This window comes from Cervus canadensis, chromosome 19, assembly GCF_019320065.1.
Source record: "Cervus canadensis isolate Bull #8, Minnesota chromosome 19, ASM1932006v1, whole genome shotgun sequence".
In the NCBI taxonomy this organism is placed as follows: Eukaryota; Metazoa; Chordata; class Mammalia; order Artiodactyla; family Cervidae; genus Cervus; species Cervus canadensis.
Window position 1 is genome coordinate 6300881 of NC_057404.1, and position 17587 is coordinate 6318467.

The following is a 17587-nucleotide window of genomic DNA, read 5'->3' on the forward strand; positions in this document are numbered from 1 at the left end:
CATGCTCACCTATACCATAGACATGCAACCATCAGAATTCATGCTGTGGAAACTCCATAGCTCAAATGCCCAGATTCTCTAAGGATAAATTATAAGATAAAGATGATGGGGGGACATAGACTGTAACCCACCAGGCTCCTCTGTCCATGGAATTCTCCAGGCAAGAATATTGAAATAGGTTGCCATTCTCTTCTCCCGGGGATCTTCCCAACATAGGCATTGAATCCAGGCCTCCTGCATTGCAGGGGAATTCTTTAAAATCTGAGTCACCGAAAAGCCCCGATGGAGGACATAGAATCACTTAAAATTACTTAAAATAACATGTCACATTTTTAAAAAATGGCTAAGAATTAACTGTATTGACCAGGGTTGTGACCTTGGGTAATGACATTTAAAAAAAAAAAAACAAACAAGAAAGTGGATATAATAAATTCAAGATAGTTTAGTTTTAGAGGAAAGGAAGAAATTCATGGAATACATTTTGAGTTAGCTAGAAAAGTCTTGTTTCTTGATCTGGGTGATAATTACAAACTTTTTTCTTTATAATACACTCTTTGTTTTCTGTGATTTTCTAAATCTGTTTTAGTTTACCATAAAAGTATTTTTAAAAATTTATGAGTGAATGGCACTGTACATGCTGCCTTTTTTCCAACCTTTTGTTATAATTTTCAAACAAGCACTGTGTGTGAAATGCCAGTATACTCATCACGCTGTTTTATCATTAGTTCTTCAATCAGTGTTTAGCAGAGATCTTTCTGTAAAACTAAATAGAGAAATATCCTCACTTTTAAATACATGATGCATAGTATTTCATTGTATAAATTAAATTATTCTCCTATTGATGGACAGTTAACTTGTTCCTAGTGGAAATCCTGATGCTTGTACATCCTCCTGACAAACTTGCTAGAATTTGCTGTTGCAGAATATTGTGATGCGCAGTGTGTAAATGGTTTTGTGATATGAACGGACGGCTGTGGAAACCAAAGATGCAGCCTATATTGATGAAGACAGCCCTGTGTAACTGACAGAGGGCATAAATCTCCAAGAAAGAACTTGATTCCCTGAAGCAGGATCCTCAGATAACATCATGCCTCCCCTGGATCAATCCAGGCTTAATCCCAGTGGCTCTTCAGTTATCTCACTTTGGTTGCTGTTGGTATAGTTAGTGTTATCTTTTGTCTGTGAACCACCCCAAAATTCAGTAGCTTAAACAATAGCCATTAGTTGCTACAGAATGGATGAGTCATTCTTACAGCCTCTACTGGGTTCACTCAGGGCTCAGCATCAGCTGAAGGTATAGTTGCAGAGCTCTGCTGGGCTCTCCCACCCGTCTGATGGGTCAGTGGGCTCAGACTGATCTCAGTGGCCTGACCTGGAGGACGCAGCTCTTCTACCCAAGTCTCCAGCATCCTTCCGTCCGGCCACCCTGGGTGCAGACTCATGGCAGTGGTACAGCTCGTATCTTTCTCGGGGGGCTGGAGATGGGCCGTGCTTTGTGAATTTCTCTGCCACCCCACTTGCTCACCTGCCATTGACCAACGCAGGTGACAGAGCCAGGCCAGAGTCCGTGAGAAGGGACTGCGCCCCAGCAGAGCAGGGGGTGAGCACGTGGAGAAGTTGTTGGCTGAGGCCGTTATGCAGTTCATCGGCGTATTTTAGGTTGGCGCTTCTGAGAAGCCTTCAACATTGCTCTTATTTCTAAACTGCAGATGTTATGCCTTTGAAATATGAAAAATGGGGATCAAGTGTGTTTGTAGAAGAGCATAAAAATTTTCTTGTTTAGAGTAGTCAAGGTAACATGTAAATGGAAAAACCTACATTTATTGTTTTGTCTTGCAAATATTTCTTTTCCAGTTGTTGATGTTTTCCCCTGAGATATAGTTCAGGAAACAGGGTTTTCGCTGTTTGTGTTTATTTTTCTTTATTCTTGGAGTTGGGTTTTTGAATCTGGCTTTGAGACCATTGACTCAAGTAAGATTGAAAAGCTAAAATCACAAATCAGCCTCTTTGTTTTTGCTTAAGATATAGACATGAGAGATATAATTAGTCCTTACACCTTTATTGCTGCATTTTCCCCCTTGTTTTAAGTTGTAGTAAATTTAGCCTCTTCCGTAACAGTGATTTTTAGCAATAGATATCCTGCACCCAGATGTATGGATAGCAAGAAATTATTACTAGTAATTATATCTCAAATTTAAAAGAAAAATTAAGTTTATCTCCATAGTTTGCAGTATTACATGTCACACCTCTCTTCTCTGTGGAAAAACAAAATGCTGCAATAAAATTTGCACATACATATTGTATTAATATATTATTATAGTATTAGAGTTTTATTAAATATTCTTTATTGTGTATGCATCATAAAATTGCACACACTAATTGTTCAAACTAGAGGGAGCGGCTGGGGTCTTTTTTTGAGAGGCCCTTCATTTTCAGTTTACCTGTGTATCAGAAAGTTGGACATAAACTTCAAAAGAATAACAATGTGGCATGAATTATCTTGCCGAATTAATTAATTTCAGACAATTCAAATCAACTTCAAGAGAGAGAGTCCTGAAAAACGTAGCTTAGTGGTCATGAGCCTGGTCTTTGGATGCAGACGGATATGGCTCCTGAAAACAGCTCTGTCACTTGCCTCCCGAGTGACCTTGGGTGGGTTACCTAACCCTCCTTGCCTGTTTCCTTATCAGAAAATTGATGTAATAATAGTTCCTTTCTCATATGATTGTCGGAAGTGCTAAACGAGAGAATCCTTGTAAAGTACCCACTTAGCACAGTGCTGGGTACATGGTAAGTGATGGGTGAATGGGTACCTAGCGTTGGTACCGGAAAGAACCTGGGTATCTGGTGCAGCTCCTCCACTGTATAGATTGGGAAACAGAGATTACATTCTTTAGGGGAAAATACTTAAAACCTTTAAGATTGAATCAGTGTGAATTTGGAGACAGGTCTAATCCTGCAATGCAGTACCTATTTTATGTAAGTGTTTACCAACGAGGGACTTCCCTGGTGGGCCAGTGGCTGAAGCTCCACACTCCCAGTGCAGGGGCCCGGATTTGATCCCTGGTCAGGGAACTAGATTCCACATGCCGCAGTGAAGATCCTGCATGCCACAGCTAAGACCCAGCACAGCCAAAATAAATAAACAAATACTAAAAATAAAAGGTATTTATCAACAAATACAACCCTGTAGATTTTCAGCAGCAAGGCTAAGATGACAGTTCTTTGACAGCCCTTCCTGTGCTCAGCAGGTTACAGAAAAGATTTCAGTAATGGCAGGAAAAAACCTTCCGTTGTAACTACAGTGCTTTGCTTCATTCTTGGACTCAGTTTATTCATTATTTGTGAACATCTTCACAACAGGGCAAGATGGGGCGGGAAGAGAAGTCAGAGGCCGTGGACCACTAAGGTTTATTGAGTATTTATGGTGAATGTGCAAAGATCTCCAAGACACTTTGCTTTTCTTCAGAAAGCTTACAACCTCGTTGAGAAAAACAGGTCCTATGTGTAAGAAAAATAAAAAAGTAATAGATCAGTTAGCATTTACTGAATGTTTAGCATCTGCCAGGCTAACTAAGCAAAGCAAGCAGGCAACCTATCTATCATACATCATTTGATCCTCATAGGAACTTTCAGGTAGATGTTAACTGCAATTTGCAGTTGAATAAGACACAGTTCAGATATTAAGTACTGGTTCAGAATCATATAGGACCGAGATATTGAATGAGTTAAGAAGAGAGAACTCTGTGCTGAGCTTATAATTTTCAAAGTTGGAGGTTGGCCAGTATCTAGAGCACCCCTTAGGAAAAGGGCCCCCTACTTGTATTTTTTGGGTGGAGACCAGGGATGAAAAATGTCTTGCAGTCCCCAACAACCCTGTACATTAAACAGTGTCTTAACCCTGCAAAGCTTACAAGTACCCTCACCAGATTTTCATGTAGGTGAACAGCATGCTTATAGTGATCTGAGCCAGAAGTTCTAGGCATAAAGTATTCTTTATGGCTTTAATGTATACTGTTTATTCCAGAAGTGGAAACTCCTAATTGAGAGATAATTGTATTAATATTTGTTTGAATTTTCTTAGAGTTGTTCAACCTTTTGAAATTGGCATCACTAACAGAAGTGCATACAGGTGGTATATGGGATGACAGCACAAAGGCACACTTCCGTCAGTTTGTACGCGTCGCTGTTGCCCTCACAGTGATTCTTCCCGTAGATTCGAGCATTCCGTGACTGCTATTTTGTTGTTGTTGTTTTTGCCCTCTTGTGTTGTCAGGCCTGAGATTTGCTCGCTGGAATGTGTCTCTCTCCCTTTATTTCCCCTTTTCTGGAATTTATCCATGTAAATAGGTTACATTATATATGAATTGCAGTTTAAGATAAGAAAGGGGACTTCATAGAATACTTGTTATCGGAAGAGACTGTTACAGCAAGGATTGCGTTGGGTCAGAGTTTCAGGAAGGTAGCTGTTTGAAGTTAGTGAAGAGTTTGAGAGGTTCTAGAATCAACTGTGTATGAATGTCAGTGGCTGAAAGAACTTGGTTCTGGAGGCCTTTGAATCAGGAGCGATTGTGAACAGAGCGGTGTTTATCTGGCTCTGTGCAGCTGGGGTGGATTTGGGTGGCGGGGGATGGGGGGCTGTTAGGAGGGATTAGACGGAGGCCAGGACAGGATTCATGAAACCAGGTGAAATACTAAGGGTCTAAAGAATGAGTGGACAGGACAGAGAGCAAAATAAGCTGAAAGGAATTTGTCAGATTTTGTTTTTTTTTAATTCTATTTGGGGAAGACAGAGTGAAATTCTTTATTTTTTATTTCTCTTTGGCATCCTTTAAAGTACACAGAAGGTTCTCATTGCAAGATAAAAATAAAAAGTTTTGTAACGGTGATGGTGATTGTTGTTAACTGTACATATTGTGGTGATCATTTTACAGTGTATAAAAACATGAAATCATTGTTATATACCTGAAATACAGTTTTATATCAATTATACCTCAATTTAAAAAATAAAAATAAGGGAGTCTTCTCTTCAAGTTGTTGTTCAGTTGCTAAGTCGTGTCTGACTCTTTATGGCCCAGTGAGCTGTATGGTGGCACACCAGGCCTCCCTGTCCCTCTCCATCTTCTGGAGTTTGCCGAGGTTCATGCCCAGTGCATTGGTGAGGTCACCCAACCATCTCATCCTCTGTCGTGCTCTCTTCCTTCTTTCCCAGCATCAGGGTCTTTTCCAGTGAGTCGGCTCTTCACATCAGGTGGCCAAAGTAGTAGAGCTTCAGCTTCAGTATCAGACCTTCCAGTGACTATTCAGAGTTGATTTCCTTTAAGACTCGCTGGTTTGATCTCCTTGCTGCCCAAGGGACTCTCAAGAGTCTTCTCCAGCACTCTTCAAATTATTTACCCTCTATAGGCAAGAAAGATAAAAATAAAAATTTAACGTCGTGTTAAGTGTAATCATAGAAGTTTGTAGAAAGTTTAATGGTGGGGTAATAGTGATGGAACAAGTAGATAATTCAAAAAACATATTATCAAGGATGTAATACTTGAGCTGGATCTAAGTGGGTAAGCACTTGTGCATTTTTGTTTCAGTTCAGTTCAGTCGCTCAGTCGTGTCTGACTCTTTGTGACCGCATGAATCGCAGCACCCCAGGCCTTCCTGTCCATCACCAACTCCCGGAGCTTACTCAAACTCATGTCCATCGAGTTGGTGATGCCATCCAGCCATCTCATCCTCTGTTTTTCCCTTCTCCTCCAGCCTTCAGTCTTTCCCAGCATCGGGGTCTTTTCCAATGAGTCAGTTCTTCGAATCAGTTTTCGTTTATTCCTTAGTAAAAGAGGAGTTAACACACCGCTTTAGCTTACTAAAGAAGAATTTCTCATTCTTGTAGTCAGAGGATTAGGCTGTGAGGCACAGTTTTGTACCGGACTGCTGAATGCTGGCTGTGGACCTCAATGCAGGTGGTGGTGGTAGGCAGTACCCACCCTACACACAGCCCTGTTCCTTCAGAGCAGGGGTGGCAACTTGCTCTTATTAGCCCTGTAGTCTGTGTTATCCCTTATGGTTTCCCTACCCTGCCAACTTTTTTTTTTTAATAGTTCCTTAATTAAATCCTTCTCAAAATACTCAATTTGAATGTTCTCTATTTCCAATCTGAAACCTGTTGGGTACAATGTGAAATTACATATTGAAAAAAGGTAAAATACACAATAAAAATAAGGAGAAAAGTCTTTTTATTCTAAATAACAAACACAGTATTACAAATAAAAAAATAGTAAGTCAAATGAAGCACATAAGAACCTGATTATAGTGAGATAATTTACTGTAGCATTCTTGGTCAGGGGTATCATACTGGCAAAAATAAAGGCCTTGAAGATTGAATTGTTATCATATAAAACATTGAATTAATATATATGTGTATAATTCTGAATTTTTATACTTACGTCCAGTGGATAGGGGGAAGTACGTAGCATCTTATACTGAACCAAAATTCCAGCGGGCATTTAATTTACTAGATCACTTCTTCGGTTACGGGTGCTTTCATGATTTCCACTTAGCCTGCTTCTCTGTGGTCCTCTTGGAGGTTTATTGAGCTCCAATGGCATTGTCACAGGCACATAAGCATTATGGATTCTCATTAATGGTACGCATGAAAATGCTGCTGAAAAGACAACTTGTTGCTAGATTGATTCTAGCTGCTAGTTTTAGTGTGTATTATCCTTAAAATATTCCTTTTGCCCCAACACAGGGGCATATTTTAAGGATAATACACAGTAAAATATGCATATTTTCAGTTTCTGTTCAAGTCGTTTCAGAATACTTCTGTAAATAAGCCTTTTCTTAGCTTCTTTTCTACTTTATGGACATTCATTATCTTATTAGTTACCACCTCACATCTGCTATACTTATATCTGAATGTATATTGCAGGCAAAAACTAAAAAAAGGAAAAGTGAATTGTGAAATACTTTTAAAGAGTTGAGAAAAATATAGGGCAGAAGCGAAAGTGCATACAGGAAACATCTCTTGGTGTTTCAGGGCAGCTTAAATTAAGCCCACCCTTTTAATTATACCAGAGTAATGAGCCTTACCCGTGATATGTGAAAATATAATTAAAAAATGTACATTGGGCTGGTAAGCCAGGTTGTCAGGTCATGTGAACCATAAAGTTGGAAGGTAATGCCCATTACAGTTTACTAGTTTGGAAAGGTTAGATTAGAATTTAGTCTTTGCAAACATAAAGTTTCTCAACTTGAATAATGCTATAGAAAACCACTAACATTTGACTCTCTTTTTTTTTTTTTAACATTCTATGGAAGTGTAGTAAGCATACAGAAATGTGCACATAAGGGTACATCTTGATAAATGTTCACATCTGTATCAAGAAAGTGTACACCACTACAACATCCTAGGGGCTACTTTCTTGCTGCTTCCCCTTTCCTGCCCTCCAGGGCAAACTACTATCTTGACATAGATGGGCTTTTCCTGTTTTTGTACTTTATATAAATGAAATCATGCAGTATCCACATTTGAACTAATATAATGGATTATTATTCTAATTGACATTCCTGATACCAACTCACTGAAAACAAGGTCTGTTTTCAATTTTCCTTATTATGTATCTAATTTGGTAAACTGGCAGTTTACCAGTGTATCTAGTTCTTTATTATTCCTTTAAGACATTTTCCATGTAAATACAAGTATGTATGTATGTGTATGCATGTATCTATGTAAACACAAGTATGTACATGTGTGTACACACATGTATATATATATATATATATACATGTGTATACACATATATATATATATATATATGTTTTTAAAAATTTTACTCAAATTCAGTCCTGCATATTATTCACCTCTTTGTGATATGTCTTTTCATATCAGCTGACGGAGATTCAGTTCATTTTATTTAGAGGGGGCGGTAACGGCAGCACAGTATCCCACTGAATGGCTGTATTATGATTTAATGAAGCAGTTTTCTACTGATGAACAGCTAGGTTGTTACTGATCCTTTGCATTTAAAATAATAGAGCCTATGAAAGTTTATTTGTAAAATAAATTCTTAGGAAAAGAATTGCTGGACAAGAAGGTCCATGCATTTTAAATTTGCTCACGTATTTCTAAAAGGCCCTCCGTAGAGTTTGGCCAGTTTTTACTCCCACAAGCAGGAACTGAAAATTTCTATTTTCAATGTCCTTGCCTTAGATTATTTGTTATTGAGCCTGTTAATCTTTGCAGTCTGCTATAGGAAAAGTAGTAACTCCTTTACATTTGCATTTTCTTCAATTTTGAGTGAGGTTAGTTATTTATATTTACTGGACATTTGTGTTTCTCTTAAGATTTGTTTCTGGCCTTTTCTCATTTTCCTTCAGGTCTATTTATATTTTTCTTAATAATTTCAAAGAGTTCTTTCTATATAAAGGAAATTTACCTTTTTATGTCATCTATAGTATGAGCTTTTTTTAAAATTGAGGTATAGTTGATTTACAATGCTGAGTTTCAGGCATACAGCGAAGTGATTCAGTTATATGTGTATGTGTATATATATATATATATATATATGTATGTATGTATGTATTCTCTTTCAGATTCTTTTCCATTATAGATTATTTCAAGATATTGAGTATAGTTCTCTGTGCTATATAGTAGGTGCTGTTGGTTATCTTTTATACATAGTCCTGTGTGTCCGTTAATCCCAGACTCCCGATTTACATAGTCCTGTGTGTCCATTAGTCCCAGACTCCTAATTTATATAGTCCTGTGTGTCTGTTAATCCCAGACTCCTAATTTACATAGTCCTGTGTGTCCCTTAATCCCAGACTCCTAATTTACATAGTCCTGTGTGTCCGTTAATCCCAAACTCGCTGACCTTCCCACTTTGGTAACCATAAGTATGTTTTCCTTGTCAGCGAGCCTGATTCTGTTTTGTAAATAAATTCATTTGTAATGATTTTTTTTCAGGTTTTTTTTTTTTTTTTTTGTCTTTGTTGTGTTTATAGCCATTTTTATCCCCTTAAGGTTTTACCCCCAGAAGGTTTAAATTTTTTTGTGGTGAAATTTGCCAGTTTTTCCTTATTGGCTTCTGAATTGTGTGTTCTTAATGAGAAAAATCATTGGAAAGTTGAGAAAGATAACTTAAATCTGGTATGGAAAAAAAAATCTCAAGAAATGTTTGTGGTTTCTCAAGAAATAAATGTGATTAAGCAGGAATTCAAATTTTAGTCAAAAGTGGTTTAACCAACTCTAAGTAAACCAAATCTGGACATTGTTGAGATTTGTTTAATGTTTTTAACAGCTTTTAGAAGAATTTTCAATGCTATGTTTTCCTTTAATTATTTGTTATTTGGGGTTTTAATTTCTCAAATGATCCTTCTTTTCAGATTTCAAACTATAACCTATTTCCTGTACCATTGCTGACGTCCAGAGACCCATGTCAGAAGTACTTCCAGGTCAGATACACTTTCACATGTTTCAGTGCATTGTACTAGTTGAGTATTAAAGCTTTAGCATATATATACACTGGATAATTGTTTTAATGTTAAACTTATGATTTGCTACAATAGCATGTTTTTTGCTTTTTATTGTTTTTCACTAATGTACTAGAAAAGTGGATCTTTACAATAAGAAGAATTAATTGAACTTAACTGCATTCATCTATTATTTGCATGATCCTACTAATACTGTATTGTGAAAATATTTTAATTGACTATAACAGAAAATTAAGATTCTGTCAGCTTTTGCCATCTACTGTTGCACATTATAGCCTGTTAACTGTTAAATATGAACAAAGGAGACACTGGTGTTGAGTCTCCATAAATAGCCTCTTAGGCACTGTGGGATTTGCCTGTAATAGGCTCCCAGTTCAGTATTCTTCCTGAATCTAATGCTGATTAATTTCAGGCCTTAAGAATACCAACCTAATTTTATTGTATGCCCCTTTCTTTGTGTCATAATGGATGCTAGTCTACATACAATGTGGTAGGAATTTAATTCTTAGCCTCACAGTAATATAATAAAAATAGCAATTGCAGTGACATTTTGAATTAAACATAATATAGAATTGCAAGTGGCAGATCTGGGTAGATTCTTTGTTAGGACACCTACCACTCAGCAGATTGCTTTTAAGTAAGTAAATTCAAACCATGCACAAATAGATGTTAATGTCCCTAAATTCAAAAGTTAAACTCAGCAAGTATGTCCCAGTCCTTTTCTCCTTTACATAACACTGCATGTTCCATCTTCGCAGAGAGCTAAAATAAAACACAATAAAATAAACACAGCTCAACAGAGGTAGATGAGGGGCAGGAAATATCCTTTTATTAAAAACAGCTAAAAACAATTTGACAAACCTAAATTCATACAAGAAAATTAGGAACTTAGAGGCAATTTTCAGAGGCCAATTTAGGGACAGAGTTTAGGTTTTCTTTGTAAATACATATTTGAATAAGTATGTTAATTTTGCAGAATCAAAACAAATACATATGTCCTTTAGAAAATGCATGTTAAGTATTGAGATGAATTCCTTCTAGGAATTCTTTAGTATTTAAAGTCTCTTATTACACTGTAAGATAGACTCAATATGGAAATGTAAGAATAAAGCTGGCAAATATATAAATGATGTGTTTTCTGACTTCCTCTGAGTAGAGATAAGCTAATCAAATAACCTATAGAAATTTCTTACTGTTGCCATATTTTGTCATACCAATTATGTATGTTTCCCGTTGTGAGATTGCTTTATTCATTGGTAGTTATATAAGAGATAATGAAACCATTATCCAGCATGGCTTTTAATAACAGCTACTGCTGTCCTGCATTTGGTGTAGGACATAACACATTTTATAAGGAGAACGAACAGTATTCTTATTTCAGTGGAGTATCATTCCAGCCATTTTTTACCTGAAAATACAATAGCAGCTAATGGAGCGCATGGGATAAGACTTGGTTTTCATTGTTTTCCAACTCTGAGGAGTTGTGACTACTGGGAGCCTTTTAAAAAAAAACAAAAAACATACCAGAATATATACCTTATATACCTGGAAAATTCCTGATGAATCTTCAACATTCAGCACAGAAGTCCCTGGTGAGGAGGTCTCAGCCTGTGACATAGTCGGGTAATTATCCTATTCCAAGGATTCTGCCATTGTTTAATGTTTTTTTTTTCTCTTTTGGGATTGACTTGTCAGTTGTTCAAGAAAACCTGTGTCCTTACTTTAGCTTACCTTTTTTTTTACTTCATCTACACCAGCTTGACCACTGATTATATTCATCAAACTCCACCATATAACTCTAAGCTATATTTTAAAAAATACAGTCATCTTCAGAAAAAAACACTATTTAAAATAAGATGAAATGATGAAAAGAGCTTAGAAATTGAGCAAAGAAAATATGCTTGGTACAAGCGTATAATTTCCCAAGGTGACTACATATGCCAGGCTTGATGCTGGAATGCCTGGGTTTCCCCTACTTGGAGTAAGCCTTTCTTTTCCTTGTGACTGGTGGAGTCCTACTTGCGTATCCTTTAAGACCCAGCTCAGCTGTTACTTTTGTGAGAGTCTTCCCTGCACCTCTCTCTGCGTCCCTAATACCTTCTGCTTGTCGGCCCCTCTGCCTGCTCTAACCATTGGGAGGTTGGTTAGTAACTTCCCCTTCCCACTGCCCTGTCCGCCCGAGTTTCTTAAGGGAAAGCTTTTGGTCCGTCTCTCTTGACTTTCCTCAGATTCACTTGCGCTGTTGAACGGAGTGAGCCCTCAGGCAGTTTAGCTGAACAGGGCATGGGAAACCCTTAGGTGGGTCAGAGCTGCAGGTTGAAATCACCCCTTCATGTCAGTGCCTGGGGAAGGTGCCCCGTGAACCAGCTGTGTGGGGTTGTCCTCCCAGTTTGCAAACGTCCAAGCTTCTAATCCTGTGACCTCTCTGACCCAGGAACCCTGGCTGCTTCCCAGTAACCTTTTGCCTTCTTTGTTCATAGAGAACTTCTTATCATTTTTGCCACATTGAGAGTTTACTTTCATGAGTAATTTCAGGAACCAGCTTTATTTTGCCTCTCCTTCCTAAAAGAAAAAAAAAAATCTGAGTTTACTTCATTTCCTTAATACTTTGAGGTCTAGTTCAAAAGGCAACATTCCTCAGGGTAGAAGTTTTACTGTTAACCCCTCAGTGGAAATGAAATTGTATAGCAGAAAACAAAAATGAAGAAGACGCGAAATCCCATTTAGAAATTAGGCAGACATCGGGCTTCCCTGGGCCCATTTGCCAATTTCCAATTTTGTAAGCATGTGACAGGAGCAGGGGAAGAGCAGTAGGTTATTGAAGAGACGTGTTTCCTGCCATTACTGACAAGTTTTCTTCGACAGGAGGCTAGAGGTCTCAGCAAAGAGAAGCGGGGAGGATGGGTTTGTATTAGGATGTCATCTGAGTTACAGGGGTTGCATCTCAGTGCTGGGACCTTTGTGACTCAGGGTTTGAGGAAAGCTGTGTTAGCCATGAAATTAAAGTGACCCTGGCTTACCTAATTTTGGTCAGGCTTCATAAAAAATACTTTGTGCATTATATTAACTTAAGCTGAAAACCTATTTCTCTAAAAGAGAAAAGAGCACACTTCTCTTCTGATTATTCCAGAAAAAGTCTTAGGATTGTTGTTCAGTTGCTCAGTCATGTCCAACTCTTTGTAGCTCCATGGACGGCAGCACGCCAGGCTTCTCTGTCCTTCACTACCTTCCAGACTTGGCTCAGATTTATGTCCAATGAGCCAGTGATGCCATCCAGCCATCTCATCCTCTGTCGCCCCCTTCTCCTCTTGCCTTTTCCTAGCATCCGGGTCTTTTCTAGTGAATAGGCTCTTCGCATCAGGTGGCCAAAGTATTGGAGCTTCAACTACAGCTTCAGTTCTTAGTGAATATTCAGCGTTGATTTCCTTTAGGATTGACTGGTTTGACCTTCTTGCCGCGCAAGGGACTCTCAAGAGTCTTCTCCAGCACTCCAGTTCAAAGGCATGCTTTTCCTTGAATCAGTCACCATAGCCATGGGGATTTGCTACTCTGATTGGCTGGGCTTGGGCCAGGGACCTCATGAATCAAGGGTAGGGTCATCTCTGCCTGAACACGGGGGCTGGATCTCTAGAATGTAAGCTCCATGAGAGCAGATATTTTTGTCAGTTTTGTTCACTGCTGTCTCTTCAACAGTTAGAATGGTGTCTGTGACTAGTGCATGAAAAAATACCTGTCAAATGAATGAGTGAGCATGGAGGACAGCTGATTCTTGAGAAAGACTGTGAAACTTTTATTAGATAAGAGGGAAGTACTTGCCAGACCGTCGTAGATGTTTGTCCATCGTGCATGTAGGAGGGGGACAGCGGTGGTAATAGCCCTTTGCACGCTCTTAGTTCTGAACGTATACTTGGCTCTGCTGTAGGAATCCATCCTCTTGAATTGATGTTGAATCTTTGTGAGTTACGCTCAAAACAGCATGATGAATGGATGTGGAGGTGATGGCACTATCCTGGGTCCCATCCGCCCTCCAGACTAATTGAATCAGATTGCTGGAGTGTCTTTGGGGGTGGGAGCTAGGCTTCTGTGCTTTTTAAAAGCTCCCCAAAGTGTGCATGCAGCTAGGATTGGAGCGGTTCCTTGTTCCTGTCACGCCTACTTCTTATCTGTCAGTGACCTCTGACCCCTCAGCCTCTTCCCGCAGCTCTTCACCCTCCTCCTGGCCCCATCTCCTGTCCCCCACCCCAGACGAGATCCTGGAGTGCATTCCTCACTGTTCACATCTGACCCCTTAATCATGTCCATTTCTGTGCCTATTTCTTCCCTATTTAAAAATCCCATTCCATAGGTTGCCTTTTCATTTGCTTGATAAGTTTTTGTTTTTCTGAGCAAAAGCTTTTTTGATGTAGTCCCACTTGTTCATTTTTGCTTTTGGTGTCAAATGCAAAATACCATTGCCAGGATCTGTGTCAAGGGGCTCACCCTGCTATATTTTCTTGGATGACTTTTATGATTCCGGGCCTTAATTTCAAACCTTTAGTCCATTTTGAGTTCGTTTTTGTGTATCATATAAGATAGTGTTCTAGTTTCGTTCTTTCACATGTAGCGGTCCAGTTCTCCCCAACACCTTTATTGAAGGGCCTGTCCTTTCCCCACTGTATATTCTTGGTCCCTTTGTCATAGACTAGTTGACCGTATATGTGTGGGCTTGTTTCTAGGCTCTCTATTCTGTTCCATTGAGCTATGTGTCTGCTTTTGTGCCACCAGCCTTCTTTTATATGTTTCTCTATTTTGAAATTGCTTATTCTGTTTTTCTCTGTTGTGACTGTTGCGAAACTTTGTCCCTCTCCTCATGTTCCCCCTAGACTGCTTCCCTCAGGGAAAGACTTTATCTTTACGGAGAAACTGAGGTTCTCAGGTTTGCTTCTCCTTGGATTTGTGTCTCCACAGTGACGTATGTGCCACCCTATCCTGACTCCTGCTCCCCACCCACCCCACCCCCCCACATCCTGGACAGGGCTGACGTTTCCACATCTGTTCTGCGGGGTCCCCCCAGTGGTCCCTCTCTCTGTTGTGTTTCTACTCTTCCTCTCTGTGCCCGGCTTCAGCTTTCCCAGCCTGTAAAAAAATGAAACGTGGCTTGGACTCTCCCTTTAAAACACAAAAGTTCCTTCCCATATCCCCAGATCATCCTCCAGCCGTTCTTCTTTCTCCTTCTGCTCATTTTCTAGTGAAGCTCCTTAAAGGTCACTGCCTGCCCAACTCTGCCATCCCCCTGAAGCTGATCTGACAGGAGACACCGCAGTCCTTGTAGTGACTCACCGCACCTGGCTCTTTTCCGGCCTTATCTCTGAATCCAGGTGGCTCATGGAGCCCTCACTGTGCAGCCTGGTCAGGAGCTGAGCGACCAGAGCCGGCACTGTGCCGCTGGGAGTGCCTCCCCATACCCGGGTCTCTCGGGCCCCCCTCGTCCCCTCCCTGTCTTTTTCTCACATGGGAACAGAGTTGTTTGTAACGTCGTGTTACTTTCCGCTGCACGGCGCAGTGCCTCAGTCATTCACACATCCGCTCTTGCTTAGCTTTCCTTCCCACTTCAGTCACCACACATCGGAGTAGTGTCCCCTGGGCTGCTCAGGCTGACAGGCGTCCTCCCTGCCCCCTGCCTGGACTGTCCAGCGGCCTTCCAGCGAGTCTGCACGCCAGGGCGCTGTGCCCCCCAGGTCAGTCTCTAACGCCAGATGGAAGAACATGAAGATGGAGTCAGCCTCGCTCTCTAGCTAGGGAGACACCCTCTGTCTACCTTACTGTGCTCTTTGCCTGACAACCACTGATGTTTTAATGCCAGATTTTCATTGCTTCTGTATTGCCTTTTATCAGTCATCTCCGTCTTGCAGAATATGTTGGAGGAAAGCAAAGAATACCAGCCTCACACACACACACATGTGAGCCTCATTCATTCCTCTTGCAGCTGTTGAAGTGCTTGATAATCTTCTCTGCTTCAGGGTCCAGTCCATCTCTTGGAGCAGGTCTTACAGGACTCTCTGCCTGATCCCTCCCCCTCTCTCTTTACCACCTCTCCTCTCACATCTTGATTTGCTCAGATTCCCCAGATGGTATCAGATCCTCTGCAGTGTGAAGTGGGAGGATCACTTACCCCTTTGGACCCTGACTGCTTTCTGTCACCCTGTCTGTGTGTCTGAGACTGAAGGCACTTAGCAGGCGGGACCTTTTGTGTCTTGGTTTCCGAATTCCCAGCCACAGCACCAGGCGGGAACGTCCTCAGTATGTGATGGCTGGAGGTGTGGTGGTCAGAGGCCGAGAGTGTGGTCCAGGACGGAGCTGGGAGGTGATGGTCCTCCCTAATGGGTGTTGGCCTCTTACAGGCATTAGGTTCAGTGCTTGACGGCTGGCTCTCAGTCCTCAGCAAAGCTCAGGGATGTATAGATACTATTAAGTATTATCCTGGTAAGAAATGAAGAGTTTAAGCACCTTTTTTGTTATGTCAAGGAGATTGGACTTAACCCGTAGGCTCTTTTGACTGTAAAGAAAATAACTAAATTTTGGAAGATTTAAAAAGACGTTATAAGATTTTCTTTCCTTTAAAAAAAGAATCACATACCTCCTTTCTCTTACATCTGAGGGTTTTCTTCTGTGATTAAACTTCTCTGGACTCGGCTTCTCTACCCCTTCTTATTAGTCTGTGTGCCCGCTGTGTCTCTGCAGCAAGACCATTTTTACAACTCAGATCAAATGCCTGATTAATCTAGGGGCCCTACAGCAGACAACTTTATGCTGAACTCATATTTATTGTTTATGCCCTCTGCTAACCTCCTAGCACCATTTCACGTTTTAATCCTTACAACAGCCAAGTACTATTATCGTGCCCATTTTTCCGACCAGGAGACTGAGAGTTTGATGTCCTGGATCACTTAACTAGGAATTAGCATGGACCAGGCTTGTACCTCGTGTCTTTGACCTGAGTTCTGTTCAGTCATCCTCATGGGCTGCCTCCTCACTTCTGGGAGCCTCCTTTCTGCTGCCTTGGCCTTTCTAGGAAGCTGCTAATCTCTACCTGCTTCAGGACCCTGTGAGCACAAAGGACTTGCTGGCTGAGGTATTAACATCTAGGGACAACTGTGTACTTCGTAGGGTTAACTGACTGTCTTAGTTCTAGATCTGAACCTTTTATTTTGCTTCCAGATGATACTATCATTTAATATTTAAAACACACTCAAATTGTGTTCAGGCTTTGATCTGTAAAAACAGCATCTACAGAGCTATTTTTGGTCCTGTTTTTCTAACTTAACCCTCCTAAATTTTGCATTTGTGATTTCTAGCAAGCAGGAGAGTTACAGTGGGCATAGAAGGGGTGGTAGGATCCAAAAGGCTGGTGAAAACATGGCTCAAAGGTTTTGTCTGTCACATCTAAGATATAAAAGCTACTTAAGTATTAAATCACCCAAAAATTTTGATGGTATTCTTTGTGAAAGTGTTTATGGTTATAAACAAAGTAAATAAAAATTTCTCCCTAATAACATTGCTAGAATATAGTATCTAACATCATAAAACAAGCTCATAGAAATTTTTTTTGTCACACCTTTTTAAAAGCCAGCAGATCGCCAGCTTTCTCATAATAGTGTCACTCCAAATACCCGAATCTAAATATAATTTTCTCTCCTGTCCTATGTTATGGGTATTATGTCTCAGGGAAAACTTTATGTGGGTTCAAGGTGGACGCTTTTCACACCAAATACTGCTCTGGAGTGAGGTTAAATTATATATTAAAACATGTTTTCTGTAAAATGGCAGTACTAGCCAAAGCAGCATAAAGAATTTTTTAAAATGTAGTTGTCAGCATTGTTTAAAAGATCCTAGACCCTAGAGCCTCAGTGAAGCGCCAGTGCTGGGGTAGGTGTGGGTAAGCAGGGATCCTTTGGGCTGCAGCCTTAGCTATCCCTGTGGGCCACGTGGTCATTCATTGTAAATATGGACAAGGTTTGGAGGGTACAGATATTGCCTAGCTTCAGAGAAGCACCCAAGGCTCTAGTGGGGACTCTTTCCTAAAATATCCCATCCTGAGTGTTGGACCGTGGAAAGGGATATT

The 17587-nt window shown here is 40.2% G+C and overlaps 1 protein-coding gene across 17 annotated transcripts in view; it reads left to right on the forward strand.

Annotated features, from left to right (window-relative positions):
- Positions 1–17587, forward strand: part of APBB2 (amyloid beta precursor protein binding family B member 2) — a 361466-nt gene that overhangs the window by 154485 nt on the left and 189394 nt on the right. For all 17 annotated transcript variants that reach the window (XM_043438759.1, XM_043438764.1, XM_043438760.1 and 14 more), the window contains one exon: positions 9379–9447. In XM_043438759.1, coding sequence (XP_043294694.1) covers positions 9429–9447 — 19 coding nt within the window. In that variant the 5' untranslated portion in view covers positions 9379–9428. The remainder of the gene's footprint in view (positions 1–9378; positions 9448–17587) is intronic.